At 36.6% G+C, this 22,905-nt stretch overlaps 2 protein-coding genes and 2 long non-coding RNA genes across 5 annotated transcripts in view; 2 read left to right on the forward strand and 2 right to left on the reverse strand.

Moving 5' to 3' along the window:
• Nucleotides 1-8,673, reverse strand: LOC129926672 (uncharacterized). The gene is made up of 3 exons (XR_008778384.1): nt 8,478-8,673; nt 6,535-6,618; nt 1-1,127 (listed from the first exon to the last, which is right to left on the reverse strand). It is a non-coding gene; the product is annotated as an uncharacterized LOC129926672 (long non-coding RNA).
• Nucleotides 7,440-11,916, forward strand: LOC106057575 (molluscan insulin-related peptide 3-like). The gene is made up of 2 exons (XM_056032153.1): nt 7,440-7,675; nt 11,270-11,916. The coding sequence occupies exons 1-2, from the start codon at nt 7,480-7,482 to the stop codon at nt 11,431-11,433; spliced, it is 360 nt and encodes a 119-aa protein (XP_055888128.1). The 5' UTR covers nt 7,440-7,479; the 3' UTR covers nt 11,434-11,916.
• On the reverse strand, nt 11,640-15,170 carry LOC129926673 (uncharacterized). The gene is made up of 3 exons (XR_008778385.1): nt 15,056-15,170; nt 12,178-12,341; nt 11,640-12,039 (listed from the first exon to the last, which is right to left on the reverse strand). It is a non-coding gene; the product is annotated as an uncharacterized LOC129926673 (long non-coding RNA).
• LOC106057535 (uncharacterized) overlaps nt 14,937-22,905 on the forward strand; it is a 27,622-nt gene continuing 19,653 nt past the window's right edge. For both annotated transcript variants that reach the window (XR_008778383.1, XM_056032147.1), the window contains exon 1: nt 14,937-15,226. The gene's annotated coding sequence lies outside the window, so the exon portion shown is untranslated. The remainder of the gene's footprint in view (nt 15,227-22,905) is intronic.

A 22,905-nucleotide genomic window follows, 5' to 3' on the forward strand; every position in this document is an offset into this window, starting at 1 on the left:
AATCATTTAAAAGGTAGTCTAACCACAAAATTATAAAATTTATTTTCTTTGGAAATTAAAATGTCATACACTTTGGATATTCATGCACGCTTTTATCTTGTTATGGCTTCAGCAGAAAGTATAGATCTTGTGACATTGATCTTTAGTCTAAAACATAGTTCAAAGAGGATAAGAAAGAGAGAGAGGGAGGGAGGGAGTGAGAATATGGGAAAGGAAACATAGAAAGAAGGAGGAGGGAAGCAAAGGGCGTTAACTCATTTCAACGTGGGGCTGAGCTATACAGAAAAGAGTTATGTGAGAAATGAAGAAGGGTTTATAGAGGGAAGTGGGAGAGTGAAAGATGAAAATGCTGAAGAAGGAAAGAAGAGAGTGTACAGGAGAGCAATTATTTAGAGATATTGTGGAGAGAATATAAGCTGATATAAAGAAAAAGAAAGTCCTCCAATTCTTAAATTATTACAACAGATGAAACTATTTCATATCCAATGATTCTTATATTATTACAAAATACTATTGAATGTCCACCAACTATTGGATTACAATTAATACCGGACTATTTAATGTCCACCGATTCTTAAATTATTACTGTGTATTCCATTGTCTAATTTACTAACCAATCAATATTCAATCCACTCTTACTTTACATGTGGAGTTTTCTACAAAAAGGTTATGACCTATGCACAAAGTATAGTACTTTTGATTCGCTTGAGCAACATCTATTATATAAAGCAGAAAGTAAGGCATTTGTATATAGGTATGCGTGTATGTATTCAAAACTGTTCGACCAATCTTGATAAAACTTTGGCATAAGTGTTCCTTTGGTACGAATGGGACAACTAACATATGTAGAGTAACCCTAAAACAAATTGAAGAAAAAAAGTTTCCCAACTCTATGAAAGTATTACAATTTCATGTATCTAGGTCATATAGCCATTTATCAAGTTTTTCTGTCAGCAGTCTCTCCTTCCTCAAGATGACACCTTTGACGTGTTCCTCAGGATGGTCATGTTGTTGTTTTTTTTTATGCCTTTAATGTGACTGCTGATGTGCTGTTGAGCGGCCACTATGTTAAGTTGTACAGACTGCAACACCAGGGAAACTGGTTCAAGAACAGATAATTGACGACACTGAAAAGATAAATCAGAAACACAAGAGGGGGAGACATTTACTACACATGTGCAGTCTGGTTTCACTTGCAGTCGTTATTTTAAGATCCGACAAACAGTCAAAGATCTCTAAGTTGAGACTTAAAGCTCGAATGGATTCGTATTTTTCAGTTGATTGTGTCTCACACAAAAGAAGTAAAGTTATCACCAACCCTAGGGACAGTTACGGAAAAAAGAATACAAGCCATAAATAAATTACTACTTTCATGCTTATAGCAAGCTCAGTGGGTATCTAGGAGGTTTTTCCGTGCTGCCTTCAGGCGCTCAGTAAACACAACTCTGCCCGAGTCGGGTGTCGAGCCTCGAGCCCCCTTCATAGGTAGCCAAGCCAAGCCAGGTTCTAGCGCACTTAGCCTCTCGACCACGCTTCCCACTATATCACGGGGAAGCCTTGGCCGAGTAGCTTGACCATGTCTAGACTGTACATTGACGTTAGACACATGCAGCGAGTCTCTCTGAACAACAAACCAATGAAGTGGAATACAATCGCAATCAACAAACCAAACATTCAAAGACATCAGCTCAGTGCCTGAGATATCTTCAGTTTCATCACTAAAATACCCAGTAAATATAGTTAATTCATGATGCTGCAGCTCAGATTTATTTGATTTTTTTTTTTTGGTTCTTGCTGCTGCCAGCGCTCCGTTGGTCCAAATCAACGTTTTGACTCGAATGACGGCATGTGAAAAACTTTCTAGTATCTCTTCTAATGTAAACTGGTGGACGTGTTTAACCTGCTGTTTTATCGAGCGCTGACACCGACCGTAAACTCCGAAAGACTCTTTACTTTTGTTCAAAGAAAATATAACATTTATCACATCGAATGATAATTGGCAGATAAAAATATTCTAAATATTAACTAAATATTATTAAAAATATTCTATAAGCCTTGGTTAATCTACTTATTTCTACTACGAAAATAACCAGTGGAAGCACTACTTGTTCGGTTGCTACTTAGAAGTTAATTGATTTGATGGTGCGAAAAAATTACTAGAATTTGGCTACTCCGAATCCAGGGGGTAGCGGCGCCCATGGTAATAGATATGTAAAAATGTAATGAGTGGCGAGTTGATTATTATTTCATTATCTCTGGCTTTTGGTGAGAGCTAAGCCCCTTCGGTCTTTGAACCGCAATTTGAGAACCACTGTCCTAGCTCATATCTCTGGCTTTATATTTCCTTATTAATATCTCCTGGCTTTATATTTCTCTATTCATATCTCCTAGCTTTATATATTTTATTCATATCTCCTAACTTTATATTTCTTTATTCATATCTCCTGGCTTTATATTTCTTTATTCATATCTTAAACTCTATTAATTCATATTGATAATTGATTATTACTAATATATTCCGTTCCATGTTATGGAGTTTTAAAAAATTATATAATTCAATTAACGTATTTCTGTTGTCATTAGTTGACCGATTTAAAAACAAAGTGACCGCTTAACAAATACATTTCTTAACCCTAATCTGTGAATGTCCCAACTTAAATGAACATAGGAAGACCTTATTAAAACAACAAGCCAACTTAAATGAACATAGGAAGACCTTATTAAAACAAGCCAACTTAAATGAACATAGGAAGACCTTATTAAAACAACAAGCCAACTTAAGCAACATTCTATACGGCAAGTGCAGAAAATTTGAAAAAAAAAAATCTACTTTGGACGAACTGGAAAAAGAGTTTACAGCTCTGCAACAAAATTGTGACCAGTATAAGAAAGAAACGCAATTATTTAGTGATCGATTATAGTATTCTCCAAGACAAGATTTGAATTTGATATTATGATATTTTGTTACGCTGTCATTTCTTGGTCATTTATTTAAAACATTTTAAGTCGTGTGGGTAAACTTTAAATTTTATATCTTTGAAAAGGTATTTTAATTCAGTTTTTAATTTATTTTGTTTGTACAACAGATATAACAATATGGACTGGGAGAGGAGATGGTGAGTGAGAAAGTCAGTTAAAGAGAGAGACATGGTGAGAGAGAAAGTCATTTAAAGAGAGAAACATGGTGAGTGAGAAAGTCAGTTAAAGAGAGAAACATGGGGAGTGAGAAAGTCAGTTAAAGAGAGAAACATGGGGAGTGAGAAAGTCAGTTAAAGAGAGAAACATTTTGAGAAAGAGAGTCAGTTAAAGAGAAGAACATGGGGAGTGAGAAAGTCAGTTAAAGAGAGAAACATTTTGAGAAAGAGAGTCAGTTAAAGAGAGAAACATGGTGAGTGAGAAAGTCAGTTAAAGAAAGAAACATTTTGAGAAAGAGAGTCAGTTAAAGAGAGAAACATGGGGAGTGAGAAAGTCAGTTAAAGAGAGAAACATTTTAAGAAAGAGAGTCAGTTAAAGAGAGAAACATGGTGAGTGAGAAAGTCAGTTAAAGAGAGAAACATTTTGAGAAAGAGAGTCAGTTAAAGAGAGAAACATGGTGAGTGAGAAAGTCAGTTAAAGAGAGAAACATGGGGAGTGAGAAAGTCAGTTAAAGAGAGAAACATGGTGAGTGAGAAAGTCAGTTAAAGAGAGAAACATGGTGAGTGAGAAAGTCAGTTAAAGAGAGAAACATGGTGAGTGAGAAAGTCAGTTAAAGGGAGAGACATGGTGAGTGAGAAAGTCAGTTAAAGAGAGAGAGACATGGTGAGTGAGAAAGTCAGTTAAAGAGAGAGACATGGTGAGTGAGAAAGTCAGTTAAAGAAAGAAACATGGTGAGTGAGAAAGTCAGTTAAAGAGAGAAACATGGTGAGTGAGAAAGTCAGTTAAAGAGAGAAACATGGTGAGTGAGAAAGTCAGTTAAAGAGAGAAACATGGGGAGTGAGAAAGTCAGTTAAAGAAAGAAACATGGTGAGTGAGAAAGTCAGTTAAAGAGAGAAACATGGGGAGTAAGAAAGTCAGTTAAAGAAAGAAACATGGTGAGTGAGAAAGTCAGTTAAAGAGAGAAACATGGGGAGTGAGAAAGTCAGTTAAAGAGAGAAACATGGTGAGTGAGAAAGTCAGTTAAAGAAAGAAACATGGTGAGTGAGAAAGTCAGTTAAAGAAAGAAACATGGTGAGTGAGAAAGTCAGTTAAAGAAAGAAACATGGGGAGTGAGAAAGTCAGTTAAAGAGAGAAACATGGTGAGTGAGAAAGTCAGTTAAAGGGAGAGACATGGTGAGTGAGAAAGTCAGTTAAAGAGAGAGAGACATGATGAGTGAGAAAGTCAGTTAAAGAGAGAGACATGGTGAGTGAGAAAGTCAGTTAAAGAAAGAAACATGGTGAGTGAGAAAGTAAGTTAAAGAGAGAAACATTGTGAGTGAGAAAGTCAGTTAAAGAGAGAAACATGGTGAGTGAAAAAGTCAGTTAAAGAGAGAAACATGGGGAGTGAGAAAGTCAGTTAAAGAAAGAAACATGGTGAGTGAGAAAATCAGTTAAATAGAGAAACATGGGGAGTGAGAAAGTCAGTTAAAGAAAGAAACATGGTGAGTGAGAAAGTCAGTTAAAGAGAGAAACATGGGGAGTGAGAAAGTCAGTTAAAGAGAGAAACATGGTGAGTGAGAAAGTCAGTTAAAGAAAGAAACATGGTGAGTGAGAAAGTCAGTTAAAGAAAGAAACATGGGGAGTGAGAAAGTCAGTTAAAGAGAGAAACATGGTGAGTGAGAAAGTCAGTTAAAGAAAGAAACATGGGGAGTGAGAAAGTCAGTTAATGAGAGAGAGACATGGTGAGTGAGAAAGTCAGTTAAAGAGAGAGAGACATGGTGAGTGAGAAAGTCAGTTAAAGAGAGAAACATGGTGAGTGAGAAAGTCAGTTGAAGGGAGAAACATGGGGAGTGAGAAAGTCAGTTAAAGAGAGAAACATGGTGAGTGAGAAAGTCAGTTGAAGGGAGAAACATGGTGAGTGAGAAAGTCAGTTGAAGGGAGAAACATGGTGAGTGAGAAAGTCAGTTAAAGAGAGAAACATGGTGAGTGAGAAAGTCAGTTGAAGGGAGAAACATGGGGAGTGAGAAAGTCAGTTAAAGAGAGAAACATGGTGAGTGAGAAAGTCAGTTGAAGGGAGAAACTTGGGGAGTGAGAAAGTCAGTTAAAGAGAGAAACATGGGGAGTGAGAAAGTCAGTTAAAGAGAGAGAAACATGGTGAGTGAGAAAGTCAGTTGAAGGGAGAAACATGGGGAGTGAGAAAGTCAGTTAAAGCGAGAAACATTTTGAGAAAGAGAGTCAGTTAAAGAGAGAAACATGGTGAGTGAGAAAGTCAGTTAAAGGGAGAGACATGGTGAGTGAGAAAGTCAGTTAAAGGGAGAGACATGGTGAGTGATAAAGTCAGTTGAAGGGAGAAACATGGGGAGTGAGAACGTCAGTTAAAGAGAGAAACATTTTGAGAAAGAGATTCAGTTAAAGAGAGAAACATGGTGAGTGAGAAAGTCAGTTGAAGGGAGAAACATGGTGAGTGAGAAAGTCAGTTAAAGAGAGAAACATGGTGAGTGAGAAAGTCAGTTAAAGGGAGAGACATGGTGAGTGAGAAAGTCAGTTAAAGAGAGAGACATGGTGAGTGAGAAAGTCAGTTAAAGAGAGAAACATGGTGAGTGAGAAAGTCAGTTAAAGGGAGAGACATCGTGAGTGAGAAAGTCAGTTAAAGAAAGAAACATGGTGAGTGAGAAAGTCAGTTAAAGAGAGAAACATGGTGAGTGAGAAAGTCAGTTAAAGGGAGAGACATGGTGAGTGAGAAAGTCAGTTAAAGAAAGAAACATGGTTAGTGAGAAAGTCAGTTAAAGAAAGAAACATTGTGAGTGAGAAAGTCAGTTAAAGAAAGAAACATGGTGAGTGAGAAAGTCAGTTAAAGAAAGAAACATGGTGAGTGAGAAAGTCAGTTAAAGAGAGAAACATGGTGAGTGAGAAAGTCAGTTAAAGAAAGAAACATGGTGAGTGAGAAAGTCAGTTAAAGAGAGAAACATGGTGAGTGAGAAAGTCAGTTAAAGAGAGAAACATGGTGAGTGAGAAAGTCAGTTAAAGGGAGAGACATGGTGAGTGAGAAAGTCAGTTAAAGAAAGAAACATGGTGAGTGAGAAAGTCAGTTAAAGAGAGAAACATGGTGAGTGAGAAAGTCAGTTAAAGGGAGAGACATGGTGAGTGAGAATGTCAGTTAAAGAAAGAAACATGGTGAGTGAGAAAGTCAGTTAAAGAAAGAAACATGGTGAGTGAGAAAGTCAGTTAAAGAGAGAAACATGGTGAGTGAGAAAGTCAGAAAAAATGAGAAAAGAATATAGAAGGAATAAAAAAAATTATTATGTCACGAAAAATTTGAAAAGTTCGTTTTGACAATAAGAAGACAAAATAAATAAATAAAAATAGAATTATTTTTCAAACATTGTTTGACGTTAGAATCTTTCTAATTTAAAGACTTACTAAGGTCTCCTTTGGCGAGAAGGCGTCAGTGACGTCTCTCTGGAGCAGCCCTTAAAACCGGAGACATCCTGTCAGCCTTTCAGCCTGGCCAGAATTTAAAAAAGAACTACATTTCAAAGAAAAATGTTTAAACATCAAGACCGTTGTATGGTTACTTGTCTAGAAAACAAAAATATACCTGACTTATTGAAAAATTCATCATATAAGAACCACTATATATATATTGTCCCATGAATGCAACAGATCAGAAGTGACTCCGACAAGACTTGAGTTCGAGGGTGACTCACATTACAGCTGGTAAACATATTTATTATAATTTAAGGCAATTTTTATTTATTATTTTATTACAGGTCTAAATCACATTTTTATATTATATTTTTATTAATTATAATGTTGCAAAAAAATAGTTCTAATAGTATCAATAAATACTTTTCTGTTTCACTGTTTAGTACACAGTAGTACATTTTTCTATTCATGTTTAATTTCTTCCATTTTATAAGTAATTATTGACCAAGGTTTTTTTTATTCTAATAATAAGACAGGCTCATAGGGCAACTCTGTTCGAGACATTTAAAGAAAGACCTCATTAATTCAATATAAAAAAAGGTATTAACTCTTTCTCTCCTAACTGACGATACCAGCGTTGATTTCACCAGAATGTGGTAACTAATTAGGGAGAGAAAGAGTTAATACTTCATCCTCATCTATCCCATAATATGTTGTACCATTTGGGCACCATACATGATGTGAGGACATTGTGTTGACTAGGTAGAGTTGAAATCTTTATTCAACATAAACGTCTTATATAAACGTCTTAGTTTTCGTTCTTAAAGTAAAGTCCGTAACCGGTTAAATAAAAAGAAGGACGTCATACAAACTCCAAAAGTGTTCTTAACATCCAGCAGGTCCACGGCCACATTTAAAGGAAGATCATCCAAATACACTATGGTCTACGGATTCTTGACCACGGTCCTGCTTGTGCTGGTACTTAACGACTCGGGGACTCAGGGAATACCGACTAAAGTCTGCACCTCTTCATCTCGATCCTCTTCCAACGGAATATGTGGAGGCGCTTTGTATGACGCGATACACGCCGTCTGTGACATCTATTACCCTAGAAACCGGAGAGACGTCATGGCAGGTTTGTAAAATGTTTTACATGTTTTGGATGTTCCTTCAGAGTGGAAGATAGTTTACTTCCTAGTCCAAACCTCCCGCAGGACGACGGGGGATGGTAGCGGGCAGGGTTTGAGCCCTCGAACGTCGATAAATTTGAACGACAGTCCAGCGCGCAAACCGCACGACCAGGCAGGTTTGTATCTGTACTAGACACGACGTTTTGTTTAGATTTTAGTATACAATTCTAATTTTGTTTTTTTCTTTGAAAATTTCCTGATAATATATAATATTAACAAGCATGACTTTAAAAAAAACAAAAACATACAAGGTAACAAAAAGGAGTTTGTGGTTTTTACAAACTCTTGGGCTTCCCCCACCTGCCCTGTGTTAGTTGTAATTACACATTTATATTTGCACTAACCATTTTTTTTTATTATGTCCAAGAGATCTTCGTATGGAATGCGTTAGGGACGGTCATACCATCATCAATAAGCGTAGTATTTTTCAATGTGCAGGATATTAACTCTTTCTCTCCGTAATTATTTTTCTCGTTTCGATAGTATTATTCGTTTTGCTCATTTGTATTTCACTATCCTGTTATGATTAAACTTCAATAACTTTTTTGTTTATCATCATAAAATGTCATATTTTGGTGTTAAATTGTAGGAAAAGGCATGCTCTTTTTACGCAACATAAATTAAACTTTATAAATTCAAAAATCAATTCAGTTTAATGTTAATTCAATGTTGGCATCGTCAATTAGGAGAGAAAGAGTTTAAGTACCCATGTTAGGCGCTTCCGCGGTGTCTCGTACAAATACCTACCAAATTGGAGGTAACACTTAACAACATAATACGTAATCTAATAACACCATCGAAAGGCCGAACAAATAGAAGTTAGTCGACGCTGGTGCTGAGTGTCGAACAAGTTTAATAGCTATGAAGGGAACCGTCGAATGTCAGCTAACTCTAGACGTTTATCAAAGGCTTCCTATCTCTAAGGCGTCCTGGAAGTAGTCTGTTTACGTCGGCTTAAGTTTTGTTCTATCTCTAAAACCTATCCTTGTTTTTAATAATCGCGTCAAAACTTCCTCTTTTCCCGAAACAAATAACTAATTTCTAATTCTGCTATAACACCATTTACAGTTGTTACACATTTGAAAACTTATACAACTAAAAAAACAACAACAAAAAACAACAGTACCTGTTGTTAATTTACAATGCCACATTTATTTTGTGATCAGTCTGTCTATTAGTCTGTTTAGATTTCTTCTTATAAATTAATTATTTTTTTATTTTTCCTTTATCAAAATCCGAATTTGTAAACCATCTACTTTCGGTCTCTGAAAACGAAATATTTTATTTTTTAAAGTGTAGTACGCAAACAATTTTCTTTTGTTTCTGTATCATTTTTAAATCAAGATTTGAAAAAAACAAAAATATACATGATAAATTGACTAAAAATTTAATATGTGTCCTCCATTTATTTATTTGCAAATTGTTTTTATTTTTACCGGCACAAGTTATAGTGTTTAGTAGTGTCAGTCAATCTGAAAAGACTCATTCGAAGTGTGCTGCAACTTGCAAAGTTCAGTAGAAGCGGTTGCTTTTTGTCTCTTGAAGACCAACCATTTTGTTTTTCAAACATACTGAAGTACCCGAATACGTAAGTCTGTTCAAGATACAGATTGACTCTAGCCAAATTAATATTGATCTAGAAGTAAATCTAGTTCTAGACTAGATCTTAATTCTAAATCAGAAGTCTAGATTTAGTTCTAGATGTCTATGTAATGGAAGTACCAATAAATTAATTGCAGGCCTAATTTCTAAAATCGTTCATGTAAGGAGCTGACGGTGTGAACATCACAGGTTCAATACCCGGTTTGACCCTTTTTTTTTCTAATTATTATTTCTTTAATATCATTGTATTTTAAGTTGTATAATGGAGTTATTTTAGTTTTAAAAAATCTATCTGGTAAAAAGTTTTTACACGATTTTTCTCACACACCCCATTTCGGATCAAGCTGAATTTTTTTTTCTTATGCATGGCATACAAGAATAAATTTAAAAAAAAACAACTAATTAGTTCATTAACTTTTAGTAATTAATTATTTTGTTTGTTATCTCTAACAAGCGAAATAAACTTTACTTGACTGATATGGTGGTATATGTTGATTTGTTCCCCTTTATTGTTTGCGGAAAGAAAAGTTTGTAAATAACTACACTCTATAAACCTTTTTTTTTCATAAGCATCTTTAAGGCACAGTAGTTAGCGTGTTGGCTTGAGGAGGCTGAGGAGGTCGTAGTCCTCGAGTTTGAATTTAGGTCGCTCACATTTGTATTAATAAATAAATAAATAGATTTAAAAGCGATCACCCAGATACCAATAAATTAATTGCTGAAATTACATCACATTCTTTCTACCACCACCCCCCCCCCCTCCCTTTTCCAACTGGTCCAGACAAGTGATAGATCATAGCGTATTCAAAAAGCTAAAATCATGAAATTTTGCAAAACAAAAAACTTAAGGACTTAGACTTAGGTCCTCCCGCGCATTGGGCGGCAAGCTGTCTCAACAAAGATCTGTCACTGGCAATGTCTGAAGCCTCCTCCCACCTGGTGTCTACTGTTCTGAGGTCCTCCATGAAAGTTTGGCGTCAAGTTATACAAGGACGTCTCTGTTTGCGCTTTCCTCGTATTGGCCTCCATGTCATCGCAACTCTTGGTATGGGTGGTTCATTTTGTCGGAGAACATGTCCCGCAAACCTCATGCAACTCTCTGTCACAACCTCACTAAGTGTTCGACTCCCAGTTCGGCACAGGATTTCCTTGTTTGAGACCCGATTTGTATAACTGAAAATCCGTCGCAGCCATTTTGTTGAGCCACATTTAGTCTTTTTCTCAATTTTGGCAGATGTCTCACATGCATATGCTGCTGTTGAGATGACGATTGTGTTGAGAAGGTGTATTTTTGTCTTAAGTTCAATGTCTTTGCTTTCCCAAATAGGCTGTAGCCTTTGAAAAAGGCTTCCTGCCATTCCTATTCGGCACGCTACATCATGGTAGGCATCCCCATCGTTTTTTATGATGTTGCCAAGTTGTGTGAACTTGTCCAACTCTTCAAGCTTTGACTGGCCATGTCTGACGGGGTCACCCTTTGACTTATATCCCACTCGCAAAATTTTAGTCTTATCCAAGTTTATGCGGAGGCCAATTTTGGCTTCCTCTCTGTCTAGGCTCTCCGTCATTTCTTGAATGCATTTATTTGTAGCCTCGAGTAGTGCAACGTCATCGGCAAAGTCCAAGTCCGTCAATCGGTTTTGTTCAGGCCATGGAATACCAAAGGCAGTCTGGTTCATTGCTCTGCTCATTATGTAGTCGATGGCTAGGAGGAAGAGGAAGGGAGATAAGATGCACTCCTGTCTCAAAACAATCGTTAACAATATTTATAATCACAAAGATATATTATTGTTAGTCTAAATCTAATACAAATTTAAAAACATGACTGATCCAAACAATAATTGATACAATAGCGTTTAATGCACTTTTAATTTTACTTATTTATTTTTATTTAGCTTGTGTCTTAATTGTAGATATTTTGTTTTTACTTTGAGCAGATTCAGTTGACCCATTAGCGGATATCACACTCTCAAAACCGAACGCCTTGTCGTATTTGACCAAGAGAGAGCACAGTGTCTCGAACGTGGTATGTGAGTGTTGTCTAAACCAATGCAGTCTCAGGGAGATGTTGGATTACTGCCCAACAATTCGCGGCAAATAAAGACAGAAGTTCTTAGTACTAATTACTTCCAAGACAATCTTTATTTCTGTTAAATAAATGATAGCACCATAAGGACCAAGCTTAGTTAAGTCATTTGACAACACTATTAATATGACATTTTTTGTGCTTATTAGCTTCTTAGTCAAGGAAGCGATGTAGATTAGATTAGATTATCTGAATATTTCGAAGACAATGTCTTTTATGTAAAAAAAGAAAAAAAAATTATGACCGGACTTAATTTGTACATTTAATTCAAGTTTAACACTGCTTCCAGGCTTCACAATTTTTACTAGTATATTTCTATTTGGTTTGATGTACATCTTTTACTAGGAAATTAAGGGAGTGTATGGATTACATTTTTTAAATAGAAACTTATGTTAAAACTGAAACAAATTATATCTACATCTAAATATAGTAACATTAACTCATTCTGTTCAGTTTTAGTGTAAACCTCAAGGTCAATAAAATATTTATTGAAGCTGCTCTACTGTTTTAACAAAGCTTATGTTCACTCTGTCTGTCTGTCTGGTACAATGTTTCTACACGTTGTTTCTCCCACACCCATTCTCAAATCAAGTTGAAACTTTACACATCTATTTGTTGTACCTAACAAAACAAGAATCAATAAAAAAAAATTAACAAATTAGTTAATCATTTATTGGTAATTAAAAATGTTTTTAAAGGGAAATAAATGCTACTTACAGAGAGATATGGATGTGTATGAGGAGCTATTTCCAATATTACCTTTTGTACGCTCTCCCACTTCCATTGACCTCAGACAGACAACACGATGTTGTACACTATGACATATCTGTTCCAGTAGCGAGGATTCAAAAATTGTTCACAGTTGATTTCATTGGTGCATTTACCATCGAACAGATCATGTAGGATTTAATACCCTTTTGCAACTACGTGATAATGTAAAAGAGTTGTTGTAACACAATTTAAATACAGAAAAATATAGAAACAGATTAAGCTTTGAAAAAATTGAATAATTAGCAGCTGTGTCGAAATTTTAATTAGTGAACACCAGGACTTTAATATCATCCCCATGTTTTTATGTGGGCCCTAATGAGTCAAGAGTCATGGGTCCAAGTGCAATGAACTTGCGCAATATTGCTAATAATTTAACAACATAAAAGAATGGACGGGCCTGCCATTGAAAGAGGTTCTAACTAAGGCAAACGACATAGCGGAATGGAGAAAGACGGTCGACGAGTCTTGCATGGTGCCCAACGGTCCAATAGACTAGGGGATAGGTAAAGGTAAAAGGTAAAGTAAGCACTGTTTACAAACCTTATGTAAGCAGACAAGAGTTAAAATGACAAACTAATCTAACAAAGTTTTCTACAGGTAGTTAGTTTTTCTTGATAGCAGTGAAGCATGTTGTTTGTCTAAGATCAATGGAGACTCGCTGGGCGAGTTCCTAGCCTTTGGTTCGAGCCTGCAAATTTTAACTTTTTTAAAAGAAACATGACGCTTCTTAAGAAGCTTTGAGTCTACGAAATGATGTGCACTTTGGTGGATCTACTTTAGCTAATGCATACAATAACTATATGAAAAAAAAAGCTTTTCAAAACAGCTTTTTAATGATTTAGTCAAAAACTTGATCAAAATATTAGTTGAAAGTTACATTACTTTTTACAAAGCTAATATCAACTCAACCTGGCCATCGGTATGATTTTTTAATTTTTGTTTGTAAGTTTGAACGCGATATATCTTCCATACCTGCTCTCAGATCAAGTTAAAACTTCACACAATTATTCTTACATGAATCAAGTAGAAAACAAGGTTACAAAGACAGTTTGTGTGGAGACACAAACTCAAAATTGGCCCCCGAAGTGGTCCACCTAGGCAGTTAAAAAGGCAGGTTTCAATATTTTCTGAAAGAATGCCAGAATGAAATTCTATCAAAGACAAATGACAGAGAAGAATGGAGGTTTACGGATCTTGTGTGGTGCCCAAGCGGTCAACAGACCTAAGGATAGGTGAAAGAGAATGTGAAGTTAGATAATATTAAAATGAATATATAATTGCTCTGAATGTTTTGTGAAGGGACATGTAGAAGTTAGTATAAAAGAAATTAGTTAACTTTGCAATACAAATGTAAAAAGAAATATTTTTGTTGAAAAAATATCTAAAACCGTTGGCTTAAATGTGTTACAAATATGGTAAATAGTTATTTCCCTTAATTTTGAGCATCCCGTGGTTGATAATACATATAATACGTAATATGTTAATACGTATAGTATATATATAGTAAATATTTTTAAAAGTGTAGTATTTTTATGAAAAAAAACTGCTGGCATTAGTGATTTAAAAAATTAAATTTTTCGCTGTAAGAAAAGAAAAAAAGGAGCCGTTGCATCAGAACTTTGAATGGAATAAAATATTATGATGACGATTTTCACTATCTTTTCTAGTTTAGGAGATCTAAACGGGACGGATTGACGGACAGACGGACGCACAGACATTCCACACATATGCAATAGTGTCTTTCTCTTCTTCGGTGGGCCGCTAAAAAAAAACCAACAAATTAGTCATTTAATTGCTGGTAATTAATTATTTTGTTGGACAAAAGAGAGATAGCTTATACATTATTAAGAGATGTTATTGTAATTCTAGCGTTCTGTCCCTTACATAAGCTTTTTATTTCAACGTATTTTTGTATTTGGCATGTAACACTTACAAAACAATAACCGACAAGCGCAATAACTTTTCTTGAAATTCTGAAATATATTTGTTGTCTCCCTTGCACTTACTCAAAGTACGTAGATAGACGTTAAAAATTGTTACAGAAAAAAACACTTATAGATTTAAAATTTTGAAAGATTTAAAATAATAATAGGAGAATGATACATATATTTATTTAAATCACTGTGAACAATTTAAACGATTAATGACGGTGAAAGATTCATACTATTTAAAATGGGTAAAAATGTAAACTATTTAAAAGCGGCGAAACATTTAAATAGTTTAATAGCAGTGAAGGATTCTTGCTATTTCATAGCAGTGAAAAGGTTAAAAGACAAAGAAGACTGTATGAGGATGGAAATATAAAGTTGAATATTGATATAAAGATACGAATCGATTGTTATCTGGTTAACTGAAGTCACCCCCAGGTAGCAGGACTTGCGAAACAAAACACGAAAACGTGATGTTAGATCCTTGTTTTAATTAATTCGAATATTTACTGTCATTAAAGTCCCAACTCTGCTCTGTCTCTATCCCACCACATCTCTCTCCTCACACAAACACACACACACCATAAGTCAATAATTAAATCAAACTACGAATTTAATATAAAAAAGAAAAAAAAAAAAAAACTAAAGAAAATCCAAACTAGGTTAGACTTCCACACAGTGACTATATCAATCCGTGACCTGACACGAGCATAATTATTTTTGTGTGTTTCGACCTTTCACAAGTGTGTCACTATGTGTGTGTGTGTGTGTGTTTGGTGCGTGCGTATTATCTCAGCCCGTTCATTCAATCAGACCAAGAACTTAAACACACACTTCATTGACTCAGATACTCTAAAGGAGTAGACGCACACACACAGTATTAAGAAAGTAACATTCTAATAATCATTAGCCACTAGGAAATAAGACAGCTAGCTTACCACTAAGACAGCACAGACACTATTCAAACTGAGCTCTACACATTCTACTTGCTACACAACACGGCGTTCTACTTAATATTTACAAGATATTTGGATTTACTGTTTATATTTATATGTTACTACTGTATAAAACATCCAAGAAAAGATAATTCAACAATTTCGGAAGAACAGGTAAGCGACTAACTCCCTTGAAAAACACCCGATTATTCTAAGGCAGACAAAAGAAAGGCTGGGTTTGCTTTGTTTTTTTTTTTTTGGGAGGGGGGGATATTCTTAATTATTTCATAATTTTTCCTTTTTTTCTTATTTCTTCATCAATTTAATTTCTACGCCCCCAAACTTTTTAAATTTTCAATACTTTATACCATTTTTAGATCATCTTTAAACTAAATTATCGGTATCACTGTCGCATGGAAAAAGACATATATGTAACTGTAACAGATCTGTACACCAGCTTCTCTATAATGACCTGCTAGTTGCTTGCAAATATAATTTCAAATTGTATTCTACAGTGTTAAAAAGGTGCTCACACATTATTATATGGTTCTAAATAAATGTCTAGAGTATAAACTATCGATACCTCAGTATATACAGAAGATGCACCAAAAAGCTTGCTATTATATACAATAGATCTAAATTGGAAAAGGGGGGGGGGGGAGAGATCTTATTTATAAGGTTATTGACTTGAAAGTAGGTTTTTTTTTTAGATAAGAAGTAACTCCTCACGTGACCATCATCACCATGTGACTTGTGCCTTAAATTAATAAACTTGATTAACAAAGTTGTTGGAGTCTAATCTCCCATATCATCTCACCTGTCCCTTGATTTTCGTTGCAGGGTTGCTGTGACAGTTCGTAGGGGTACTGTTACAGTTCGTAAGGGTTATGTGACAGTTCGCAGGGGTGCTGTGACAATTCGTAGGGGCGCTGTGACAGTTCGTAAAGGTTGTGTGACAGTTCGCAGGGGTGCTGTGACAATTCGTAGGGGCGCTGTGACAGTTCGTAAAGGTTGTGTGACAGTTCGTAGGTGTGCTGCGACAATTCGTAAGGGTGCTGTGAAAGTTTATAGGGGTGCTGTGAAAGTTCGCGTAACCTGAGAGTTTCCCACAATGGGGAGTGGTTTGACGAAGCTTTTTCGATATCCCCAGTATCAGAATTGTCACTGGGTACGACGCATTCCTCTACTACTACTTCGGGGGACGTTCTAGATAGAGCCTAGCTCATGAGCGCAAAAGAGCCGCCCGACTCAGCCCGCGAAGGCCATGCCAGTCAGCCCAATTTCGCCCATTAGAGAGCTCCAGGAGAACCCGACCTACCCTCGAGTTGGTGTCCAGCGCTATCCGCTTTTCGGAGAACCGTGGGTCTCTTACTCACCGTTGCCCCGGGGCCCCACAAGGGGGGGGGGGGCTGGACATAACCCCCTTGTTTGTACTTTTACACTTTTTACACTCATTCATCAGTGGCAAGCAACCAGTACCCTTGGCTACCCCTATAAGGAGCGGGGTGTTCACTAGGCGACCACGAAGCAGAATATCAAGAGACAGCCCGGTCAAATCATCCGCGCTGCCAAGCTAGTTTTTCTTTGGTCGGACATTTTCTTCGTGCTCTTTCCACTGTACCTTGAAGGATGACTTTTTAACAGAGAACCAAGTCTTACATTATAACCGAGCCACCATTAATACAGTTTTGTTTGACAAGGTCTCTTAGCTTGTGTGACGTAAACTTCAGTGGGGTTACTTATGCTTTTTTTTTCTTTGGTGGTGAAGGAGATAGTGTGTACCTAATGATGGGTAAGAGTATGGGGCGCATGGGCGTAGCCAGGGGGGGGGGGGGTTGGGGTTCAAACCCCCCCCCCCGAAATGAAATCCCCCCCCGCAGGGGGGGATCGGAATTTAGTCACTGATTTTTTGCTTGGATTTTGTTTATTTTAGGTGAGATTATAATACTAAACTATCACTTGCCTCAGCATAACAAGGGAGGTTTTGAGTTTAAAACCCCTACCAGGGGAGGGGGTGGGGGTTTGAGTTTAAAACCCCCTACCAGGGGGGGGGTTCGAGTTTAAAACCCCCTACCAGGGGGGGGGGGGTTCGAGTTTAAAACCCCCTACTAGGGGGGTTTGGGTTTAAAAAACCCCTACCAGTGGTTTTCGCTGTTAAATTCCCCTCTTCTATAACACAAAACAAACAAAAAATGCAAACGACAATCCCCCAAATTTCAGGAGCACAGTTAAGGAAGATTTTGATTTTTAAACCCCCTCCAAAATTTACGATAAACTCCCTCTTCAATATAAAAAAAAGAAAATTACACACTCAAAATTCTACAAGCGTAGCCAAAAGGGTTTTGAGTTAACCCCCACTCCCTCATCAGTAGGGTTTGAAGGTAAAAAATACCTCTTCAATACCCGGTATAAAAAAAACGCAAATTACGCACTCAAAATGTTATGAGCGTAGCTAAATGGGTTTTGACTCAGTTTTGAATTTAAAAATATCTCTTTAATATTAAAAACAAAGCAAATTATACACTCAACGTGTTATGGGTGTATTCAAAGGTGTTTTGAGTTTAAATTCCCCTCCAGTGGAGTTTGAAGCTAAAAAATTCCTCTTCAATATAAAAAAAGAAAATTACTCACTCAGAAATCTATGAGCGTAGCAGAAGGGGTTTTGAGTTTAAACCCCCCGCAAGCGGGGTTTGAAGCTAAAAATTACATGTTCAATGTAAGAAAAAAGCAAATTACGCACTCAAAATGCTAAGGAGTTTTGAGTTTAAACCCCCTTTCAGAGTGGTTTGATGATAAAAAATACCTCTTCAATATAAAAAAAAAAAATTACACACTAAAATTATTTTGGCGTAGCCAAGACAATTGGGGGCTTGAGTTTAAATCCTTTTAGTACAGATGGCTTATTTTTAAAGTTTAAAACCCCTCCAGATGGTTTTGAGTTTAAAATCCCCCTACTGAGCGTTTTGAGGTGGAAAACCTCTATCTTCAATATTATTCTAAAGCAAACTACAGTCACCAAATTCTATGACCGTAGCTAAATGGGGTTTTGAATTTTAAAACAAACATAACTCCAGAGATTTTTTAGTTTAAAACCCTCAACAGATGATTTTGACGATAAAACTTCCCCTTTCGATATAAAATCTAAAGCAAACTACAGTCACTTAATTCCAAGAGCGTATTCAAGAGAGGTTACACATTTCTACCAGTGGCGGGGCTCAATTAATAAAGTGCAGTGAATAGTCATCTGCCGAAATTGAAAAACACTAAATGTGGCTCAACAAAGATGGCTAAGACATTTTAAGAAGTCAGTAATAGAGATCGGGTGTAAATCAAGGAAATCCTATGCCAAACTGGGAGTCGACCCCTTAGTAAGATTGTGACAGAGCGTCGCATGAGGTTTGCGGGACATGTTCTCCGACAAAATGAAGTAGGCATAAGAAGAGTTGCGATGACATCCTAGTACAACTTGGCGCCACACATTCATGGAGGTCCACAGAGCAGGTGGGAAGAGGCCTCAGACATTACCAGTGACAGATTTTTGTGGAAACAGCTTGACGGTTAATGCGCCGAACGGCGCGGGAGGGTGTAAGTCATAAGAATAACACATTAGGTTTTTGAAATAAAACATTTTAATAGCAGGGAAATGCACTATAGATACCTTAGAATATGCATTTTGTTGGCTTTCAATATCAGAAATCGTGCTTGGAGGCCCCCTTGCTAGCAACTTTTCCACCAACTACAGGTAGAACCTATTCTAGGGCACAATAAGCGTCTTCCGAAAGAATGATGGGTCAGAATGTAATAAAGATTATATATGCACACACACATACATACATATAAATATATTTTTTTTAGCGGAAGGGAGGCGGGGGGGGGGGGGGGGAGAAAAAAAAAATCCCCCCCAAACCCCCCCCCCCCGAAAAAAAATTCTGGCTACGCCCATGATGGGGCGTCTTGTATATTAAAACGTATCCGTAGAGATTAGTGTAGAAAAGAGGAAGTCAACACCACAGAAGAGATGCCAACTATCCATCTAGTGAATGCTTTTTTTAAGAAATTAATAAATGTATAAATCAGAGATATACAATTAATTAACAAATATTTTGTCAGGGCCTTCTTTGAAATATAGAGTAAAGAACCATTTAAGTTTATTATTGAAATATGGCAATTAAGTAAAGGTGTGGGAGCAATAGTAAATAATTTGTTTGATTATGGAAATATTTTTTTTTGACAAGAAAAACAAATGCACATTTTTTAAAGACAATACTTATTTTATACAACGTAGAACGATTGTTTTGTTTTTCTTTCATACCTAATGAATGTAAGATTACAAATATATTTAGTTATTTACCTCCTCTCCTACCCGGCCCCCTTTCCCAGTGAAAAATCCTGGGTAAGCGCATGTATAGATCTACTACACTTTATAATAGTCCATTTCGATTTAGACTAGTATGCAAAGTTTTCCTGAACATTATTTTTATTAAACTCTTGAATCAATAATATCTTACATTCGAAAATTCCCGAACGCGATACTAGTTTCAAGAACGCGATAGTCCTAGATCTAGACCTAGTTTTCAAGTGAAATTTAAAATCTTTTTCTTTTTTTATTTTTAAATTATTAAGGTCAAACTAAAGTTTTTCCAGTGGGGCCAATGAGCTAGTAATTCGTTTCTCACCGATATAGATCTACATCAACTGTTAAATTTCTAGGAAAATCGTTAGAGCCGTTTTTGAGATCCGTGTCCAGGTTGTACCCAGATTTCTTCATGGAGTTCTGACTTGAAAAGTGGTATTGTAAAAATACAACGAACTTTTATTATTTTTCCTGTATACGTTAAACCATAATTTTCAAATGCAAAACACAACATAAAAAAATACTCAGAAAGATACAATGATAAAGTCGCATTTCTTATTCCAATATGCTAGGACAAATTCATACAAGCGCTTCTTCTTCCATAGCGCCATTAGGGCATGGATAGGGTTGTCTGAATCAGCCAGGAATACCAACGACATAGCAGATTGTAAGTCTCTAACCAACATGCACGACTAGATTACTCGTAGAAATGCAATTGTTTTCTCTTTTCAAAAAGAAATCTGCAGTTACGTATTTGATCGTATGTTGTTTAAATATCCTTACATTTAACATATAAGACGATAGTTTCTCTTGATTACGGGATTCTTCTTCTTCTTCTTCTTGAAACTGTCAGGTAGAGTTGAGCCTTCGGCCTTTGGAACTCTAGGCCAGCAAAAGTGAACAAGAGCTCCCTTTCGCCGGCCTGAATGAGAACAGTATACACTGTTCTGTCTGGCGGGGTGTCAGACTCGCGGCCGGAGACCGCGTGCACCGGGACATCTGCCATTTTCCTTTTCTACTAGGCTAACCGTGCAGGACACGCCATTTATGTAACGGCCCCTTGAGGAACGGCGCCTGGATTGTGACAAGGCTGTGGGAGCTTTTTTACAACTCCGCACAGTGCAATGAGAATGCTCTCGCACCCCCTTAGGCACCCCCACGAGAGTCTTGTTTTGCTACCCTTTAGCCTAATCGTTTCCTCCTACGATCGTTTCCACCCGGGCGCCACTATGAGGCAAGGTAGCATGCCCGATATTAGAACATAAATTAATGACTAAGCTCACTTGTATATGTGTTGTTCTCGAAATGTAATGCTTATAAAACTTTACCGAGACTTCATGTGAATTAAACATACTGTACGATATAAACGGATATAGGTCATACACTTTTTGTTTACAATTAGAAAGAATGTTATCCCCCTTAGTTCTTTTAGTCGTTTTCACAAATATAAAAATGTGGACACGTGAATTATCAAGGCACGACCAAAACAGATGCTTTTGAAAAGGGTCGAGAGGAGATTTTGTTTTATTTATCCACTTTGAGAGAAATCTATAGATAAAGAGAAGGACTCAACACTAGCAGATCTTTAGATAGGGGTAAGGACTCGACCCTAGCAGATCTTTAGATAGAGAGAAGGACTCAACCCTAGCGGATCTTCAGATAGAGGGAAAGATGTAAAGTCTATTCTTCCTTTCGAATGGTCTAACTTTTCAAGGGATCGATGCGATGGCTCATATTTTTAAAAGTAACAGTCAACTGAAATAAAATATAGGTATTGACTTTCTGACTTATTGTGATCTTATCTTGCGATAAAGTCGTTCTACTTTCATCAGGTCGTAATGTAGACTACGGAATGTCGTTTGCATACATCACTGAGGCGGCTTAAAGTTAAAGAAAATGTTATTGCAGTTAATAGTCAATATCAATGTAGAAATAACGAGGGTGTAGTTGTAGCTTGTGTAGGGGCGCTGTGACAGTTCGTAGGGGCGCTGTGACAGTTCGTAGGGGCGCTGTGAACGTTTATAGAGCTGCTGTGAAAGTTTATAGGGGTGGTGTAAAAGGTTATAGGGGTGCTGTGAAAGTTTATGGGGGTGGTATAGAAATAAAGAGGATATAGCTGGTTTACAATATCAATGTAGAAATAAAGAGGATGTAGTTGTAGCTGGTGTACAATATCAAGGTAGAAATAAAGAGGATGTAGCTGTAGCTGGTATATAACATCAATGTAGAAATAAAGAGAATGTAGCTGGTGTACAAAATCAAGGTAGAAATAAAGAAAATGTAGCTGTAACTTATGTACAACTACAATGTAGAAATAAAGAAAATGTAGCTGTAACTTATGTACAACTACAATGTAGAAATAAAGAGGATGTAGCTGTAGCTGGTGTACAACATCAATGTAGAAATAAAGAGGATGTAGCTGTAGCTGGTGTACAACATCAATGTAGAAATAAAGAAAATGTAGCTGTAACTTATGTACAACTACAATGTAGAAATAAAGAGGATGTAGCTGTAGCTGGTGTACAACATCAATGTAGAAATAAAGAGGATGTAGCTGTAGCTGGTGTACAACATCAATGTAGAAATAAAGAGAATGTAGCTGGTGTACAACTACAAGGTAGAAATAAAGAGGATGTAGCTGTAGCTGGTGTACAACTACAATGTAGAAATAAAGAGGATGTAGCTGGTGTACAACTACAAGGTAGAAATAAAGAGGATGTAACTGTAGCTGGTGTACAACTACAATGTAGAAATAAAGAGGATGTAGCTGTAGCTGGTGTACAACATCAATGTAGAAATAAAGAGAATGTAGCTGGTGTACAACTACAAGGTAGAAATAAAGAGGATGTAGCTGTAGCTGGTGTACAACTACAATGTAGAAATAAAGAGGATGTAGCTGGTGTACAACTACAAGGTAGAAATAAAGAGGATGTAGCTGTAGCTGGTGTACAACTACAAGGTAGAAAAAAAGAGGATGTAGCTGTAGCTGGTGTACAAAATCAAGGTAGAAATAAAGAGGATGTAGCTGGTGTACAAAATCAAGGTAGAAATAAAGAGGATGTAGCTGTAGCTGGTGTACAACTACAAGGTAGAAATAAAGAGGATGTAGCTGTAGCTGGTGTACAACTACAAGGTAGAAATAAAGAGGATGTAGCTGTAGCTGGTGTACAACTACAAGGTAGAAATAAAGAGGATGTAGCTGTAGCTGGTGTACAACTACAAGGTAGAAATAAAGAGAATGTAGCTGGTGTACAACTACAATGTAGAAATAAAGAGGATGTAGCTGTAGCTGGTGTACAGCATTCAGGTGGATATGCAGGCAATGAAGTTGACGCCAGTATACAACCTCAGTAGTTCAAAATACAAAAGATGTAGTTGTTACTGGTATACAGCTTTGGGGTGATTTATACATAGTATATATAATTGTAGCTTGTATATAGCATCTTGGGATTGAAAATTGTCGTCGGTTTGAAGTATTTCGTACAATACATTATGTATT

This window comes from Biomphalaria glabrata, chromosome 6, assembly GCF_947242115.1.
Source record: "Biomphalaria glabrata chromosome 6, xgBioGlab47.1, whole genome shotgun sequence".
Taxonomy (NCBI): domain Eukaryota; kingdom Metazoa; phylum Mollusca; class Gastropoda; family Planorbidae; genus Biomphalaria; species Biomphalaria glabrata.

Coding starts and splice junctions, on each gene's coding strand:
- LOC106057575 (XM_056032153.1), top strand. CDS start 7,480: ATGGTCTACGGATTCTTGACCACGGTCCTGCTTGTGCTGGTACTTAAC. Junction 7,676..11,269: donor CCGGAGAGACGTCATGGCAG/GTTTGTAAAATG, acceptor TACTTTGAGCAG/ATTCAGTTGACCCATTAGCG.